Here is a 17,833-nt window from a genome sequence, read left to right as displayed (position 1 = left end):
TAAAGAAAGGTAGAAGAAGAGGATTGGATGTAAGAGGAAGTATCAAAGAAGTAAAGGAAAGCTCACGTAACTCTACGGGGAACCAGTAATTAAATACATACATACATAAGCAATAAACAATTTATTGCTTAAGCATTTATTGAAATATACAATTTTTATATTAGCAGTTTTGACATTGTAAAGTTTAATCAGTTTTGTCTGCTTGAGTCATTATAGTAAGTAAATTGGCTAATTCTCTCAAATTCTTGATATCTTCAGAATTACCCTCAAACGTGTTCAAATTTTGTGATGTATTACATTTATGTACTTGTATATCGCCAATAACTATGCCCATGTCTTTTAATAGGTTATAACCGAAAAAATCGAAAAATCTAGTTGTCGGAATTGTTGGATCGTTATAGTGAAGGGTAGTAAGATTTAAATATTCTTGGGCTATTGGCAATTTTGTTTCCCAATTCTCGAAGAATTTTTGGTTTGAAAAAACCGTTGCGACGTATGGATTATTATTTTTTATTTTCAACACTCCAAATTGCGAGCCTTCCTTATTCGCGTAAATTTGAATCCTGCTCGTTCCAGCTTGATCATACACATCGCTATACAGATACTGTTTCTGAAATAGATCCTTTGGAATATCAGCAAGATACACATGCATTGAAATTTTATTTCCGAACTCAAATCCGTGTTTTCTATAGTGATATGCAGCCAAATATTCATTATCAAACTTTAACTTGACATTTTTCAAGATATCTGTAGCTATTCCACAATCTTTTTTAACGTCGGCCACAAATTGTTTTCTGGTATCGGGATTTTTTTGAAATTCCGCCAAATATGAACGATACTGTGATCTGGATTTTCCTAAAAAAAAGAAAGAGGCATAAAATTAACGTCTATGATGATTTCAAAAGCGAGTCTAACGTTGTTTGATTGTACCGCGACTTTCTAATGCAATCAATTCAATGATAGCACCGAATGTATGAACGTCATGGCAGCCTAATTCTTTCGCTGCCGCGGCGGCGGCATAAATGATATCTTTATTGTAATTCCTCGCTGTATCGCTGAACACTGTCCGCATTCGATCTATCTCAGCACCTGTTAGATCTGCGAATATCGGTTTGTTGTTTATTTTAAAGTTCTTCAAGCCGTCTGGGTCCGTTCCAAATACCTCTGCCATCTTAACCAGAGTTTCTTGGCGCCTGACTTTCAAAGCTATACGTTCGTTTTTCATAATTTCATTAGAATATTTTCCATATTGTGGATGGTTCTTATCCATTTTCGTGGCCCTCAACAACTCTTTTATCCTATCCGGTCTGATTTGGTTAAATCTGAATTTTTAATTTTAGGAAAAAAGAAATATTTTAATTAGGAGAATAAAACAGCAAAACTATCAAAAGATAATATGATTTTAGGAAAGAAACGTTCCCCAAAATAAACATATTATAAAAATGAGACGAAAGATGTTCACATGCTCACCGATTAGGATTTATTTTCAGTTCATCGTTAATGATGAAGATTCCCTCAGTGTTGTCGTTTATTTTGATAGAAGTCTCGGGCCCAACTGATTTGAAAAATGTTTCAGGATCATAGATAGTATTAATAGTCCTGGTAATATTCGCACCACTCTTTATGTTCTTATGATTGTCGTCGATAAATTTCTGGAAAGTTTCCTGTGCAACAGCATCGGTCATCTGAGACTTATACTCTTGAAAATATTGGGCTTGCGCTTTCTTGATAATTCCGTTTGCTGTTTTTGGCTGTATAAGCGTATGTGAAAAGAAAAATACGGATATAGAAAACTGCAAGACGTCCAATGGTTGCAATGTTCCCTCCTGCTTCTTATCGTACAAAGTTTTAAGTCCGATTAATACTGCGGAAGCATCTATAGTTACAGCTGTTATATTCAAGAAAGTTGCACCAACTCGTTGCAAGGATGTAAAAGTGCGTCCTGTTCGTGCACCGGCTATTAATTTACCATTGACTACGCTTGTTCCTATGTGTAAAGGTAGCATAATTACGTTCAATGCGCACATCATTGATTCCATATCGAGCAGACTTTCGTCGTGAGTTCCTTTGTCTACCAACTGTTGGACGCTTCTCACGGCTCCGTATGCCGCGCTTGTTGTACTAGCTATTCCCATGGTTGTAAGCGTGAGAGGAGCCAGTGGAGTAAACAAAGAAACCACTCCAACCCCTGTTCCGATAAGTCCAGACACTCCACTAGTAAAATCCAGTGTTCTTCCTATACGCGAACTCAGATCGCAAGCTGGCGATGTACCGATTTCCAAAGTTACATCGCCTTTCTCATCGAATTTGTACCTGCTGCCCTTAGAACACGTGTAAAAGCCTGGCTTTGGATAACAATATAACAACATTGGTAGTTTATTGTTTTCTTTCCAATCGTTCCAAGATTGGTACACGCGGAAATTCGTATCGACGTAATAGCTTTCTTCTGTTGTTTCGTTTATACGTATACGAAATATCGGAATGTAAAATTGCTTATCGTATTGCTTGCAACATACGAAAATAATGCCAACATGCAACGACTTACAGCCCGAGTGATTTTTGTGCACTTCTATGATCTTGTCTTTGATTTTGTCGCCTGAATCACGTCTATCTTTATCATACGCGTTTTCGATATTGCTAAAGTTGTCGTTTGCATCCTTTGGAGGACCAAATAAAGCATAACAAACTTTTGTGCGTAATAACTCGTATTCCTTTTTTTGGTAAACGTCCCATTGTTTACCTTCGAAAGTTAAATAGAACATTTGCTGGATCTCGCGTGCTGTCTTTTTCCATTTCTTGGTCTCTGATTCATCCCACACAGATGGGTATAACTCCGTGAGCGTTTCGAACATTTTCTTAAACTGCTGAAAGCATTACGTTACTTTTATATGCCAGCATCACGAATAAATGAATAAATTTATACCTACATATTTTGTAAAAAAATCTATTTAATCTACATAATTACGTATCAATTTGAATTACATAAAACGAAGAAAGAATGGATTATTTGTAATGTTTGTAGACTTCAAACTATAATCGTTCGTATGACGAGTTCTTTAAATTCTTTGACAACTATAGAATACGATACATGTAGATAGATATTTGGTCAATCGATACGGACGTATATTAAAACGTCTACATCTTTCGTACCTTTTTTTTATTCCCTCCTGAATTCATTTCTATAAAATGGAATACATTAAATTTACGCCTAAATACTGCTAATCATGCAATAGAATTTTATTTGTAATCATTGCCCTTTAAAAACCTATGGAGACTAGGCTATGAACATATACAGGGTGTCCACGCTAAAGTGTGACAGTCGCGATATTTTAATAACTGTTGATGATACGAAAAAATTGTTTATATGTAAATTGCAGGATAAAATGAGATCTCTATAAGTAACAAAATCGATTGTGAATCCAATAAACTCCTTAATACCTTCCATCGTATCAGAAAACATTAAATCATAAAATTGTTTCTTCTTATCGCCACTATTGTTTCCAAAATCGTCCATGATATAGTAGTGCCCACTTAAGTAGCACGTAAGTGTCGAGCGTAACTTGACACCGGTCGTTATCGATACATTGTATACGAGGTCTGTCCCAAAAATATCCGACCTTCCTTCATATTTCCCCGTTGGTGTTATACTGCGTCATCGGGCTACTGGCATCCTTCGAAGTAGTTCCCATTTGATTGAAGAATACGCTCCAATGAATTTCCCGAGTTCCTACTCGCAGCAAAGCAGGGCCACAGAAGCAGTCCTGGCACTCTCGTTTTTTGGCATAACCTTTAGAACGTTTGTCGTATTAGTTTCGACTGTTTCTTTGTCGTCGAATCGGTGTTCTTTGAGCGGCATTTTTAATTTTGGAAACAGCCAAAAGTTGCAGGGAGCTACATCAGGACTGTACAGAGGCTGACGGAGCTGTACGACTTTGTGCTTCGTCAAATATTGCTGCACGAGATTCGATACATGCGCTGGCGCGTTATCATGATGAAGAAGCCAGTCACCGCTTGACCAAAGCTGAGGCCGTTTTCTTTTAATTGCGTCACACAATCTTTTCATAACTTCAAGATAATCAATCGACGATCTTCGTTGATCGCAAGTCGAACACGTTCAATATTATCCGGTGTTGTTGTCGTCGAAGGCCGGCCAGAGCCTGAGTTACTATCAACAGATGTGCCTCATTTTGGTGGTCTCCGCACAACTCTTTTCGCGTTTTAAGCAAAATTTGATGCAAATTCGTTGCTCCGATCTCTCCGTCATTTCTTACAATAGCAAAATACGATGAACGTAAAAGACACTTTGTAAACAAACGCACACTGCACGTAAACTAAGGCGCTCCGACGAAAACTGCGGCATCGAAGGAGTTCGTAAAGCTTTGCAGTTGATATTCGTATCCGGTAAAGGATGCTAAAATTGTCAAGCGCGAAGATATGAAAGAAGGTTGGATACTTTTAGGACAGCCCTCGTATGTGTAAGAAATCAGGATAAATGAGTGTGGGTGTTTTCAAAATAAAACTTGATTCTTTTGTTGGATCCCGGGTTGCGGGATTAAGAACAACACTTTACTAGAGAGACTGGTGGTTTTATTCGATCGTTACGGCAAGTTCCGCACGTTAGTACAAACTACAGAGATCTGACCTGAGTCCAAAAATGTGCGTCGTTTATATATTTGAGGGTGACAATGGTGGCGTACGGAATGAGTAACCGGGTACAGGATGAGTAAGCGGGTACAGGAGGCTAGAAAGGCTGGAGTTTGGAACCTATGACTGGGATGTTTGTGTAAGGATGATTCTAGTGCGGTATCTATGTTGGCTTATGAGTTAGTCATACAACACCTCCCTCCTTTTAGTCCAAAGATTATATATAATTATATATAATTTTTGGATGAGGATTTTGGCGATCTAGCATTCTTAGTTTGGCCGGTGACTATTGTAACTTACAATTAAATATTGTATACGAAATTTTATACATATGTGTGAGCTTAATTTAAATATTATAATGATAGATGATTTACATATTTAAATATACATATATAAATATACTAAAGTAATTTGATGAAAGATTTACAAAGGAGTTGAACTTTTTCGCGTTCGTGGTCCATTCTTGGATCGTAGGTTGTATGGGTTGGCTCTGGGTTGTTGCTGGTCCATGGTCCTCTCCTCGGTGACGCTAGTAGATGTTGTTTGTTCCGAGGAACGTTGTTCCCCTCCGCGCCTTTCAAACAGGACCATGTCGTTAGAATGGTCCCTGTGTTCACTATGACTGCTTGAATCGAAGTTACAGTGAACAAAATTTTTAATTATTGGTGGCACGATTTCCCCTGTTCTGGGGCTTCTGGTGAAGCAGCAGAGGCGCTTGAGCAGGTTCCAACAGCCAAACCAGCGACAACAGTTTCCACAAAGGATGAGAATTAGAATGGCGGCTACTACTCCTAGGGTTATCGTGTACCAATTTGTATGGGTAACGATAAATGGCTCCTTCAGACGATGGGTTAGTAGTCCGTCGAGATCATTGAGTTTTTTGCTGTTGAACTTTAATTCGTTTAGATCGATATTTGTGAGTTTTATAGGTTTCAGGGATGATGCAGTTTTATGGTGTAAATAGCTTTTTGCTAGAATACAACAATCGTCTTCGGTTAAGTTGATTCGAGGAACGTAATGACTGATGTTTTTAGTTACGTAATTTGTGGGTTCCAACGAATATAGCATGGTATACCCCTTGCAACCACTGTGTAGTTGTATCATGCCAGTTTTTTTTAGAACAATGTCTTCCATGTGATCGTTGTTGTTCTCACCACAGATGATTGTGAGTGTAGTCGGCTTGTGCAGGATATACAGCCACTGGTTGCTTCCAATGTAGTTCCATATCTCCATTTCGGCACTTATTGTTTTTATTGAGCAGTCCTGTGGTATTTGCTTTACATGCGGTGACAGCAGCAAGACTTCGCAAGTGGACTCTTCTGTGGTTCTAGCTGAGTTTACGTTGCTGCACACGTACTTCCCTTCCAGATATTCAACGCAGCTTTTCAAATTCGACAGGACGGCAAAGTTGGATTTTTGCTGGGAAAGGAGTAGGTACGGGGTTTGAGGAGTGATGAACGAGAAGATAGAGGTGTTTTGATGTTGAATGGGTAATGGAATCAGGTTGTATAGATCAAAATTTGTTCTTTTTACGAGTGGTAATTTTATAACAAATACTACGAGTTCGTTTATCGTAATGCTGTGGAGTTTCATTAATTTGTATATCTTAGGTAAATTCTTGTAGGTCGGTGTGATTATTAGCTCAAATTCACCTTTGTAATTAGTCAGTTCCTCGCAAAGATCCTTTGGAGTTATTAAGAATGGGGAAATTATGTTGTGATTTCCTAAGTTAATGGATTCTATGTTTTTATCAAAATGATCTGAGACTTGAATGCATAGAGAAAGTAAGGTGGCAACTTGTTCCATGATGGTTGCTTCTAACGCGAGGTTTATAATATGGTTATCTGTTTCTGTCATATATTTATTAATCACTTTCATGTTGCTGTTCAAGGTGTCTTCTGTAAGTTTTAAAGACTGAATTGAGTTATTAAAATTTTTTATAGTGCTCGAAACTATCTGTATCTGAGATTTTAATAGGGTTTGAGTTTGCCTGTTATCATTTAATAAGGCTTTTATGCTATTGGAGTAATATTGGGCATCGTCAGCGTCCGGGGTGCCAATTAGCCAATTTAAAATATAAGACGCTCCATTAATTAATCCACGTCGTTTACGTTGCTTTACATCGTGTCCTATTAATCCATTAAGTATTTTTTCTTTGTCATCTATATTTCGCAATTCGTTTTGAACAGACTGTAGGGTTTGCTCACAATGAGACTTTCGTTGTTTCGTTACTACGACTTCTTTTAATAATAATTTACAAATTTCTCGCGATTTAACAAAATGGGAATCTAGAGAGCTTTCGCTTGAGATAGATAAGTCATATTGACATATGTTATGAGATGTAGTTCGGTGTTCGAGATTTTCGCTTCTCCTAACTTCCTTTAAAAAATTCCACTCGTGTCGATGAGGGGTGTATTAGTGTATAGTGTCTCGGAGGTGGTATTAGGAATTAGAAGGAATAGCAGCAGAATTGTCGGAATCATCTGGAACATAACGTTTGAGAAGGTTAGAGTGATGAGTAGTTCTTTTTTTTCCTATTTGGAGTTCTACTGTGTTGTTAGGATGTATTTGTGTAACTTTGAATGGACCCTTGAAATTGGGCGATAATTTTTTACTAAGGCCTATCTTGTTTCGTTTTTCGTATATACATACAAGATCATTGATTTTAAATTTTATCGGGTTAATTTTCTTATCGTAGTGTTCCTTACTCTTATTTTTTGAGTTAATTAGATTTTCTCTTGCTGTTTTGAAAGAGGTGTTTAGTTTATTTTGTAATGAACGGATGTAATCGTCATAGGTATAATGGAATTCTGGTTCTTTCAGTATGGAAGAGGGTAGATATGCTTTTCGTCCAAAGAGAAGTTCGTATGGTGTTAAGTTAGTGGATCTGTGAATTGAAGTGTTATAACTAAAGGTTGCAAATTGAATGTATTCGTCCCAGTCTGTTTGATTGACTTTTATATAATGTTTTAAATAATCTTTCAGTGTTAAATGGTATCTTTCTAGACCTCCATTGGTTTGGGGGTGATATGGGCTTGTGCAGATGTGCCTTGTTTTTAATAAATTTCCTAGGTCCTTTATTAATTCGGACATGAAATCTGGGCCTTGGTCTGTCAAGAAGGTTTGTGGTATTCCAAATTGGGTAAATATATTCATTAATGTTTTTGCAATAGTTAAAGATTCATGATTTGGAATGGCTTTGGCAAAACAAAATTTTGTCAGATCGTCTTGTGCAGTAAGGATGAATCTATTCCCGCTCTCGGTGAGTGGTAGTGGTCCTACAATATCTATGGCTAGTTTCTCAAAAGGCTTTTCGGCTGTTGTAGTTATTTCCATAGGTTGTTTAATAGGCTTAAAATTTGTCTTGTTCATTTGACATGAATGACACGATTGTATATACTTCCTTATGTCTGATTTTATAGAAGGCCAAAAATATTGCTCTTTGATTTTTGCATAGGTTTTATTAAAACCGTAGTGCCCGGCTAGTTTACTATCATGATTTTCTTTTAAGATTTTTTGTATTTCTTCTGGTGCTTGCGGATTAACTCTTTCGGAATGAAACAGCCGGATTTCGGTGTTAGGAAATATGAATTTTAACATTTCACTTAATTGATCTAGTTTGATATTACTATATTTCTTATGATTGGGAGGAATAAAAATGAATTTCTGAGTTTTTATTAACGGTTTCAATTTCAAAAAGCATTCGAATATATTTTTATACTCTAGTGTATCAAAAGGTGAGTTTAGAGGATATAGAAGATAGAATGTCTGCTTTTTATCTTGGACTTTAGACAGTCCATTTAGTTCTGGTCTAAGATTTTCTATGCTAAATTTTGACTCTATATAGCTTGAATATTGATTGTTTTCATGGAGATCTTGGGACCAAAACACTACTATAGGATCAGTAAGTGATGATAGTGTTCCTCCTTCCACTTCATAGGATATAGAATCTTGATTCATATAATGGTATTTGATAAAATCCTTGTAGGATGGGGCTTGGTGTGTGCTTATATTTATTGAATTCTGAGTAACAAGTCGAGAGAGAGCGTCTGCGTTTGAATTGGCGGTTCCTGGTTTGTGTTTTATGGTATACTGGTATTCTTCCAATCTGAGCCGCCATCTGACTAATTTTGACGATGGATTTTTACAATTGAAAAGCCACTGGAGTGGACGATGATCAGTATAGATAATAAATTCTCTACCGAATAAATAAGGTCGAAAATGTTCTACGGAGTTGACGATTGCTAGTAGTTCTTTTTCCGTAGTTGAATAATTACGTTCCGAATCATTTAGAGTTCGTGAATAATAAGCGATTGGAAGATCTTGACCGTTATTAATTTGAGAAAGTACCGCACCTATACCGACATTGGATGCATCTGTGGCAAGAATGAATTGTTTCGAAAAATCGGGGTATTGTAAGATCGGTTTTCTGATTAGTTTTTCTTTTAATGTTTCGACTGATTTTTCCTGTTCTTCGGTCCAGACAAATGGCACATTTTTTTTGAGTAATTGAGTTAGAGGTTTCGCTAACGTAGCGAAATTTGAACAGACTGTCTACTTTCTTTGGGTTTGGCTGTACACCTTTGTCAGAAATTAAGTGACCCAAATATTCACATGACTTTTTTAAGAAATCGCATTTGCTTGGTTGTAATTTCAAATTATGCTCTCGAAGTCTAAGAAATACGTTTTTCAACTTGCGATTGTGATCATCTAAATTGGATCCATAAATAACAAAATCATCTATATACACGAAACATTGCGTACTATTTAAACCCGTTAGAACGTTGTTCATGACCCTTTGAAAGTGGGCCGGGGTATTCTTAAGACCGAAGGGCATTCGAGTAAACTCATAATGTCCCTTTGGTGTTGAAAATGCTGTTTTTTGGCTATCCCTAGGATCCAATGGAATCTGATGAAATCCGTTCGATAAATCTAGAATGCTGAAATACTGTGCGTGTCCTAATTGATCAAGAATGTCCTCGATGTTTGGCAATGGATAGGCGTCACCTATTGTTTTCTCATTTAGCTTTCGGTAATCTATTACTATTCGCCACCTTTTTTCTCCGTTCGATTCTGGTTTCTTGGGGACAACCCAGAGTGGGCTGGACCAAGGACTAGTAGATGGTTTAATAATGCCATGATCTAGCATTTTTTCGATCTGCTTGTCTACCTCTGTCTTATGGATTTGGGGATAACGGTAAAGTTTTGCATGTACAGGTATTTCATTGGTTGTAGGAATAGTATGAGGATCTACTGTTGCTCGACTTAATATATCCGTTGGTAAATGAAATACGTCGTAAAATTCAGTGCAAATTTCCTTGATGGATTGGGCTTCTTCCGAATTTAGGTGATCTAATCGTAAATTCTCGTTCAATACTCGTAATCTGGTTTCAGTGAAATTTGATTCTCGATTAGCGGCTAAGCTATAAACAAAGGAATGATTGGGGATTGGTTCGATAGAAAATTCAGGCATATCGATCACTTGTGGTTTAGAAGAAGTATTAATTATTGTTGTCAGTGCTGTACCGTCATCGCGTACTCGAACAATTGAGTGAGGTATTAGGAGAGAGTTGTCGTTATTTAATTTTCGCGCAGTTATCGTCCCTGTTTGCATTTGCTGGGGGTTTAATATTCTGATTGGAATTACTGTCTCGGTTCGAGCATTAAGTCTAATTATATTAACGGATTTTAGAAGAGTATTCTGACATAAGGGTATAAGGGGTGGTATATTTCCTAGCGACATAGTCATTTTTTGGTAATCAATTGTAGCTTTGTGGACTTTTAGGAAGTCGTGACCTATCAAGCCATCAAAAGGGATGTTACTGGGGGAATCAATTATTTGAAATTTTCCACAAATTTTCCTGTCTTTAATGTTTAAAGTGAGTTCGGTTTCTCCGAGAGTTTGAATAGACATATTTAGCGTGATCCCGTTTAGTATAGTGAAATTACTGTTATTAACATCATATCTGGTTATACTGTCTGCTTTAACTAAAGAAATAGCAGCACCCGTGTCAACAAGAAATTTTAGGATTTTATCGGGGCTGTTAGAATTGTCTGATTCAAAGAGTATAGCTAATTGGTCGTTATTGGGTAGAGACGAACTCGAAGAGTTTATCGTGTACTCATGAGGTTGAATTCCGTTGTTATTTCTTCCACCAAATTCGGAGGTTCCGGTGGGTAATGTGCCTGATGAAAATTTCCAGTTTGAGAATTTCTTGACACAGTATTATGTGACTCAGGTTTATTTTGTACATTTATATTGGAAGGGAATTGATTTTGTTCCTGATACCTAACATCTCGTGGGTTTTGAGAGTGATTATTAAGGGAATTTGGATTCTGCTGATGTGTACGAAAATTGCTGGAATTTGATTGATTTTGATATGTGTGTGAATTATTAGGATTAGGTCGATGTTGATATGAGTTACTAGAATTTGGTCGATGTTGATATGAGTTACTGGAATTTGGTCGATGTTGATACGAATTAGTAAGATTCGGTTGTTGCGGGCTCCTTTGAAAATTGTTAGCGTTTGACTGACGATAAAACCCGTTATTTTGTCTCGAATTATTAAACTCCCGTTTTCTACATTCTTCTATGTTGTGACCGAAATTTTTGCAGTATCTACATTGTTTTATATTACTGAACGCATCATTTCGGTTCTGTTGGTTGAAATTTATTATTCTACTAGGAGGCGATCTCTGTTTCCCTAAATAACAGTCGTTAGTACTGTGATTTGACCTATTACAAATTCTACAATGTTGAAGGTTATCATATCTCAAACGCAAAGCTTTCTCCTCAGCCATAGCTGCTGTAAGAGCACTGTTGATATTGATGAAGTCGCGGTATCTTAACATTTGCGATATTTGTGGGTAAGAATGATACACGAAGCGATTGAGGGTCATTTCGTTTACCATTGCTACTCGACCTGCTAATGTGTTAACCTCACAGTCTGTTGCATGAATGGAACCTAGAATTCTCGATTGGAGTTCCTCTAGCCTTTGGTAAAATTGCGAAATATTTTCATTATGGTTTTGGCAAATTGAATTTAATTCTTCCATAAGTTGATCTAAAGATTTCTTATCTTGATACAATTTTAACAACAGCTCAGAGATTTCTTCCCAAGTGGTGAGATTACAATGTATATCGATCTGATCTCGGGCTTTACCCTCTATTTTATTCCTCACGAACAATAAAAGGACCGGTTTTTGCGAAGGACTGGCTAATTCAAAAACAGCGTCTACTTGCTTAATAAACGAACGTAGTTTTGTTCTGTCACCGTCGAATTCTTTCGGCAACAGTCTTATTAAGTGGTCTAGAGATATTTCCATTGCAAAATCAATGTTTGTGTTAATTTCATTACGTCGAGACATTTTGGATATAAGGATAGGATTTTATGTCGAAAATTTGAAAAGAAAAAAAAAAAATAATACGCTGAGAATATCTGGAGTTCAGTACTTACGATGCGACCGGTTTTTTCCGAAGTTTTCCTCCTTCCGAAGTTGGACTGCAACTCACGGTGGTGCTGGATACACAAGGAATCGGAGTCTCTTCTTTTTTCTTGTTCCGATGTAACCGATGAAAATCAGCGCCCTTTCATCAGTGAGACAGCGTCTGTCCAAATGCAACTGGATGAAAGGCCGTCAGAACAATCCCACTTCTGACACCAAAATTTGTGTTGGATCCCGGGTTGCAGGATTAAGAACAACACTTTACTAAAGAGACTGGTGGTTTTATTCGATCGTTACGGCAAGTTCCGCACGTTAGTACAAACTACAGAGATCTGACCTGAGTCCAAAAATGTGCGTCGTTTATACATATATTTGAGGGTGACAATGGTGGCGTACGGAATGAGTAACCGGGTACAGGATGAGTAAGCGGGTACAGGAGGCTAGAAAGGCTGGAGTTTGGAACCTATGACTGGGATGTTTGTGTAAGGATGATTCTAGTGCGGTATCTATGTTGGCTTATGAGTTAGTCATACAACAATATAATGTCATCGAACACTGTGAAATGTCTCACTAGTGGTGTATCACTTTGTAATTTTAGTGTTAGTAGTCTTTTTCTTAATGCTAATTGAGTACCGAAGTTTTTCCGATTATAAATCGAGTCCAAATTTTGAATCACTTGTTTCGTACTACTGTTTGCTCCCGCAAAACTTAAAAAAGAGTCTGATAGATATTCAATAATTATATTCTTTGCAGTCCTATCTGCTTTTATCCATTCATCACTTAACATGTCCAGAACTTCGCCGTCGATAACACTAATCATGTTTAGTTCCGTTAACAACGCACGAATTCTAAATTTCCAGACACTATATTCCTCGCCATCAAATGGTTTAATGTTTCCCTTCATGTTTACACCTTCCTCTGATCCTTTAATATTTATAACGACTATACACTAAAATTACACTAATGATTATACTATCTGTTACGAGGTAACAACATTAATTACAGCGGGACCCATGTACGCCCGCCAAAAGGTCTAAAGAAACCCCCTGACCCGTAGCAAGAATAAGTTTATGAAGCCATCGACCATCGGTTGTCTTCCACGCCGTTTTATAATCCGCAATTTGGTTCTCTATTTTAGGCTTAAACATTTTTCAGTTTTATTTCGTCTTCCATGGCTTAGTAAGGTCAAGGCGCTTCATAAAAATTATTACCTGCTACGGTCGTGGCACGCGGAATTTCCCGGACGTTATTCGATGGTGCCCTCGGTACCTAACGGTGACCGATGGCTTGGAGGCGGTCACTTGTAATATGTTCAACAAATACTTCTCCAATCAGGGAAAACGACCGCCTTCCCTGACAGAATTCAAAACACCACAGCAGCCAATCCGCGTGCCTCATCCCCGTCAGAACCCAAGGCCGATTTGTATTTAAGGGTAGCTTTTCTGACGGGGAGAGAGATAACAACAAAAAGTTTGAATCGGTTAACATCATATATACATTTTTTAAACAAGAAACGTGAAGACCGCACTGTAGTAGAATAAGATAGATTATTAAATATTAAAAATAGTTAATTGTATCTCAATTATTACACCAACCACCAAATATTCAAGCGCTATTAAGTTACCGCTTGAAGCGCATCACAGCATCAGAAAAAGATAAGTGTGCGCCTTGAACACTATCGTTTATTATTCTAAGATACACACTAATATATATGTATATATACATATACTATATACATATATATACACACACACACAGCAATTATAGTTTTGCTTTTTAGTTTTTTGTTTTATTCCACACTACACACAGATAGCGTAAAAACTAAACTGAGCACCATAACCTATTGGAAATAGGTAGTGGAATAAAAATAAAACATACAGTTAAAATATTTCTTTTACACTAAATTTTGTCTTTATTCTAAACACTTGGAAAGGCACGTCTGTTCAGTTCGAAAGAATCTTCTCTAATGAGAAAGGTCAGTGAGGAAAAAATCGTCACATACTCTTGACTTGTGCCTCGAAAAGCGAAACGCAACACGCACGTCGATGGTTTTTATAAATGAAAGAAAACTTTCTCTTTTTGAAAAAAACAAAACAACACTAACTATATAACAATGATCTATATTTACTTATAAATGTTCTAAAAGTATTTAAAAAATATTTTAATCTTGAATATGTATAAAAATACATATATATCTCCTGCATCGAAATTAATGTGAAATATTAGTTTACAAGGTTAAAAAATAATAAAAATTCGACGGTAATTATTTACTTTAGCGATTCCTCACCAATTTCGATGACCTTGAAATATGATGTCAAGGTCACTGTTATGAAGATTTCTTCTTTATACATGTTACCGTCGCTCGGCCTTCGTTTTTGAGATATTTGCAAAAATAATTTTATGTCTAAATTAGCCTCGGGTTGAGTTGGAGATAAAATATTAAACTTTATTCTTTATTATTATTATTATTATTATTGTCGTTATTATTAACAGAAATTGGAAAAATGTCTGCCATTATATAAAAAAATGCAGGTATTCTTATATTAAAATCATGACGACCAACGACAAATAATGTATACCGTGTCAAGCTAATGTCGGATAATATTAATAAAGAAAATTGAAATGGAAGATGAATGCATACTTGGCCGCCTTGCGGCGGTCGGTATAAGAGAATCTAACCTAAACCTAATCCATTATATTAATTACTAGGTAGAATAGTTGGGTTTAAGTAAGGTTTGGGTAAAATTTGTTTATGCCGGCCGCCGTCAGGCGGACAGTTACTCACATCGAGTTTTTAAGCACATCCGTTAAGCTGCGTCCCCACTGGATCGGCACGGCTCGGCATTTGCCGATAGCTGCGTCCCCACTGGGTCGGCACGGCTCGGCATTTGCCGATCGGCACAGCGTTCGGCAAAAGGCGGCACGGCCGTGCCACTGCTATGCACCGCGGCAAAGCCATTTCAGTACACAAAAAATGTACAGTGACGACGAAGTAATAACTGGTGCTGCTGCAGTTATAGTAATAGCAAATGCAAAAAAAATGCCTAAAAAACGAAGATTTTGGATGCGTCCGAGTTTACGTAGCAGAAGAATATACAGGGTGTTCGGCCACCTCTAGCAAAAATTTTAATGAGCGATAGTAGAGGCCAAAATAAGACGAAAATCAAGAATACTAATTTGTTGATGGAGGCTTTGTTAAAAAGTTATTAACGTTTAAAGTTCCTGTATCTTTGTATCTCGATGATGGTTTTGGAACGAAATTGACATGAAACTTTCGTGCTCTCGTGTCTTGGCACGATCTCTTTTGATGGTTACCGACATCGTGCCGATCGACTCGTCGGCATGCCGGTCGGCTTTTCAAGCCATGCTATCCAAGACGATGCAGTGTTTGGCTTTGCCGAGAAGTACTTAGGGTGCCGATCGGCCGTGCTAGATGACAGATGCGGACGCAGTGTAGACGCAATTCTCGGCTTTTGCCGATCGGCCGTGCCGAACGGCAAAAGCCGACCCAGTGGGGACGCGGCTTTATACGCACCCATTGCCGGCCGCCTCGATGTATCTATAGAAACAATAAACAATCGGCAATTCAACGCTTACTCACATGTTGCCACAGTTACGTATGTATAGACAGAATTCATTGTAGTAGCAGCGATCTTTTTGAACAAAAATCTCGGAAACTAAGGCCGAGAGGCGGTTATATGTATAGAAAAAAATCTTCATAACAGCGACCTTGACAACATATTTCAAGGTCATCGAAATTGGTGAGAAATTGCTAAAGTAAGTAATTACCCACCAAAATGAAAAATCTGAAAAAATTGAGAATAATAGTAATAACAATACCTGTATACTGTAAAAATATAAAAGTAGTTCTGCAACTCCTTCAATGCATAATCGGGATTTTTTGGCATTTTTCGCGGATTTTATTTTTTACTACCTGGTTCTTCAATCACAAAATCTGGAAAGCTTCCAAAATATGTGCCCTACTAACCGAAATGTCTCTGAATTTTTTTACATTTTCTTACTCAATAGGACAAAAGAAATTGTGCAAAAACATGATTTTCTTTATCACCCCATTACTACCACCACCGTCGAGATTTCAAGTTGAAAATTGGCACATAGGTTTTCTTTCGATAAGCTATCAAATGACCCCCGCACGTTCATTGCACGTTCAATTTGGTTTGGGGGTACATTTGACCCCCTTATTCGGCTATATCCTTTGCCAGATGCGGAAGACTCGAAAACCTTCGTAACGTAGTAGTCCCGCATCTGGCAACATAAAAGAGTGAAAAAACTCTGATTTGTTTCCGGAACATTATTAGAATTAGACCTTCGCAACGTAGTAGTCCCACATCTGGCAACATAAGAGAGTGAAAAAACTCTTTGATTTGTTTCCGGAACATTATTAGAATTAGAATCAATCGATTTCAATAGACGAAGGGAAATCCCCGTGGATGAAAATAGTAATAATTTAATACACCAGAGCGTGCATGTGGCCAATGCTTTCTTCGGGCTGCGTACTGGAATATAAGTACATATTGTACATAATACATTTTATTATTATTTTAAAAGACATGTGTTATTGAAACCTGCCTGTACATCTGACATTCGTCTACAATATCTTATCGTTTAAATGCCGATAAACGCATCAAGGTGTCTTTATCAGTGTTATCTGTTTGGATTACAATATACAGTAGTGCCCACTTTCTAAGGGCCTTTCTACTTTGTAGGATTAAAAAAATTGAATTTTTGTTTTTTTTTGCGAATTACGAAGAGTCACAAACTTTGTAAAGTAACGTTTCTTGTATATTAAGCGGGAGGAACAGTTCTTCCTATATTGACGCCTTTAAATAAATTACAGTCCACTAAGTGTTAACATGTTATCACATAATAACATATGATAACACGTTTCCCAGAATTAACAAACCGAGGAATAAGCATAGTTCAAATACAGGATTAAGATAAGGAAGGAACATGACTATCTAAGAATGGGACGCGATGGTCTGCAATGCAGTGAAGACTAAATCGAGTTAGCAGAACTCAATCTACCGTCGAACAAAGCGAACGAGCTGTAATCTATAATCGAAGCGAAAATAAAGAAATATCGAGACCAGTCGGTAAAAAATCATTTTCCTCTCTGAAAAACACTTACCTTTGTGTAAGCTGGTGATGAACTTTGTGTAGATTTGTTTCTTGATCGCAGAGTAAAACAAATTAATTGGATTACACTAACTTATGTGCTTAAATATAGAACAAATATGTTACAAGATTAGATGCAAGTTTATGATAAGGTCTCTCTCTCTATTATTGTTTTCGTTCGCCTTCTTGATCGCAACTGCAGATATTCGCGTTATTCGTACTTCAGTTGAAGAGGTTCTCCCCACTGACGGTTCGTGGCTCGCGATATCTGGTATTGACTAGTTTATCGATTATCTCAAATATAGAGGGTGAGTCATCTAACATTTGCACCTCAAATATCTTTGTTGTTTTTAAAGATATGTAAGAAATCCCAAGACTGGCCGTTCCCGGCGAAAAGCTCTAGACCTTGCTCAAGTCATGGTTGGCCATGTGCGCCGGGCCCCATATCTTCGACGACGCAGGGCCATAAACGGAGGGTCCTCGAGGACATTCCAGAGTGCCACCCCCTTAAAGGGGACCTTCTTGGGACAAGGGAAAGTCAGTCTTCACTAACCCTCGCGTTGGATCAGCTCTACGAATTTCATTGTACTACCGTCTTTAAATATAA

General features: G+C 37.4%; 1 protein-coding gene across 2 annotated transcripts; it reads right to left on the bottom strand.

The window, feature by feature from the left end:
- Window positions 1-181: 181 nt before the first annotated feature.
- On the bottom strand, window positions 182-17,374 carry LOC122403534. 2 transcript variants are annotated; one of them, XM_043407095.1, is made up of 4 exons: window positions 17,240-17,374; window positions 1,471-2,864; window positions 931-1,322; window positions 182-855 (listed from the first exon to the last, which is right to left on the bottom strand). In XM_043407095.1, the coding sequence occupies exons 2-4, from the start codon at window positions 2,850-2,852 to the stop codon at window positions 185-187; spliced, it is 2,445 nt and encodes an 814-aa protein (XP_043263030.1). In that variant the 5' UTR covers window positions 2,853-2,864; window positions 17,240-17,374; the 3' UTR covers window positions 182-184. The 2 variants fall into 2 exon arrangements, with proteins under 2 accessions (XP_043263030.1, XP_043263031.1); XM_043407096.1 differs by having other exon boundaries at window positions 1,471-2,861.
- Window positions 17,375-17,833: the final 459 nt, after the last annotated feature.

This window comes from Colletes gigas, unplaced genomic scaffold (genome assembly GCF_013123115.1).
Source record: "Colletes gigas isolate AHSC1104 unplaced genomic scaffold, ASM1312311v1 Colletes_gigas_Sc00059, whole genome shotgun sequence".
Lineage (NCBI taxonomy): Eukaryota > Metazoa > Arthropoda > Insecta > Hymenoptera > Colletidae > Colletes > Colletes gigas.
This window is presented reverse-complemented; position numbering and strand designations above follow the sequence as displayed.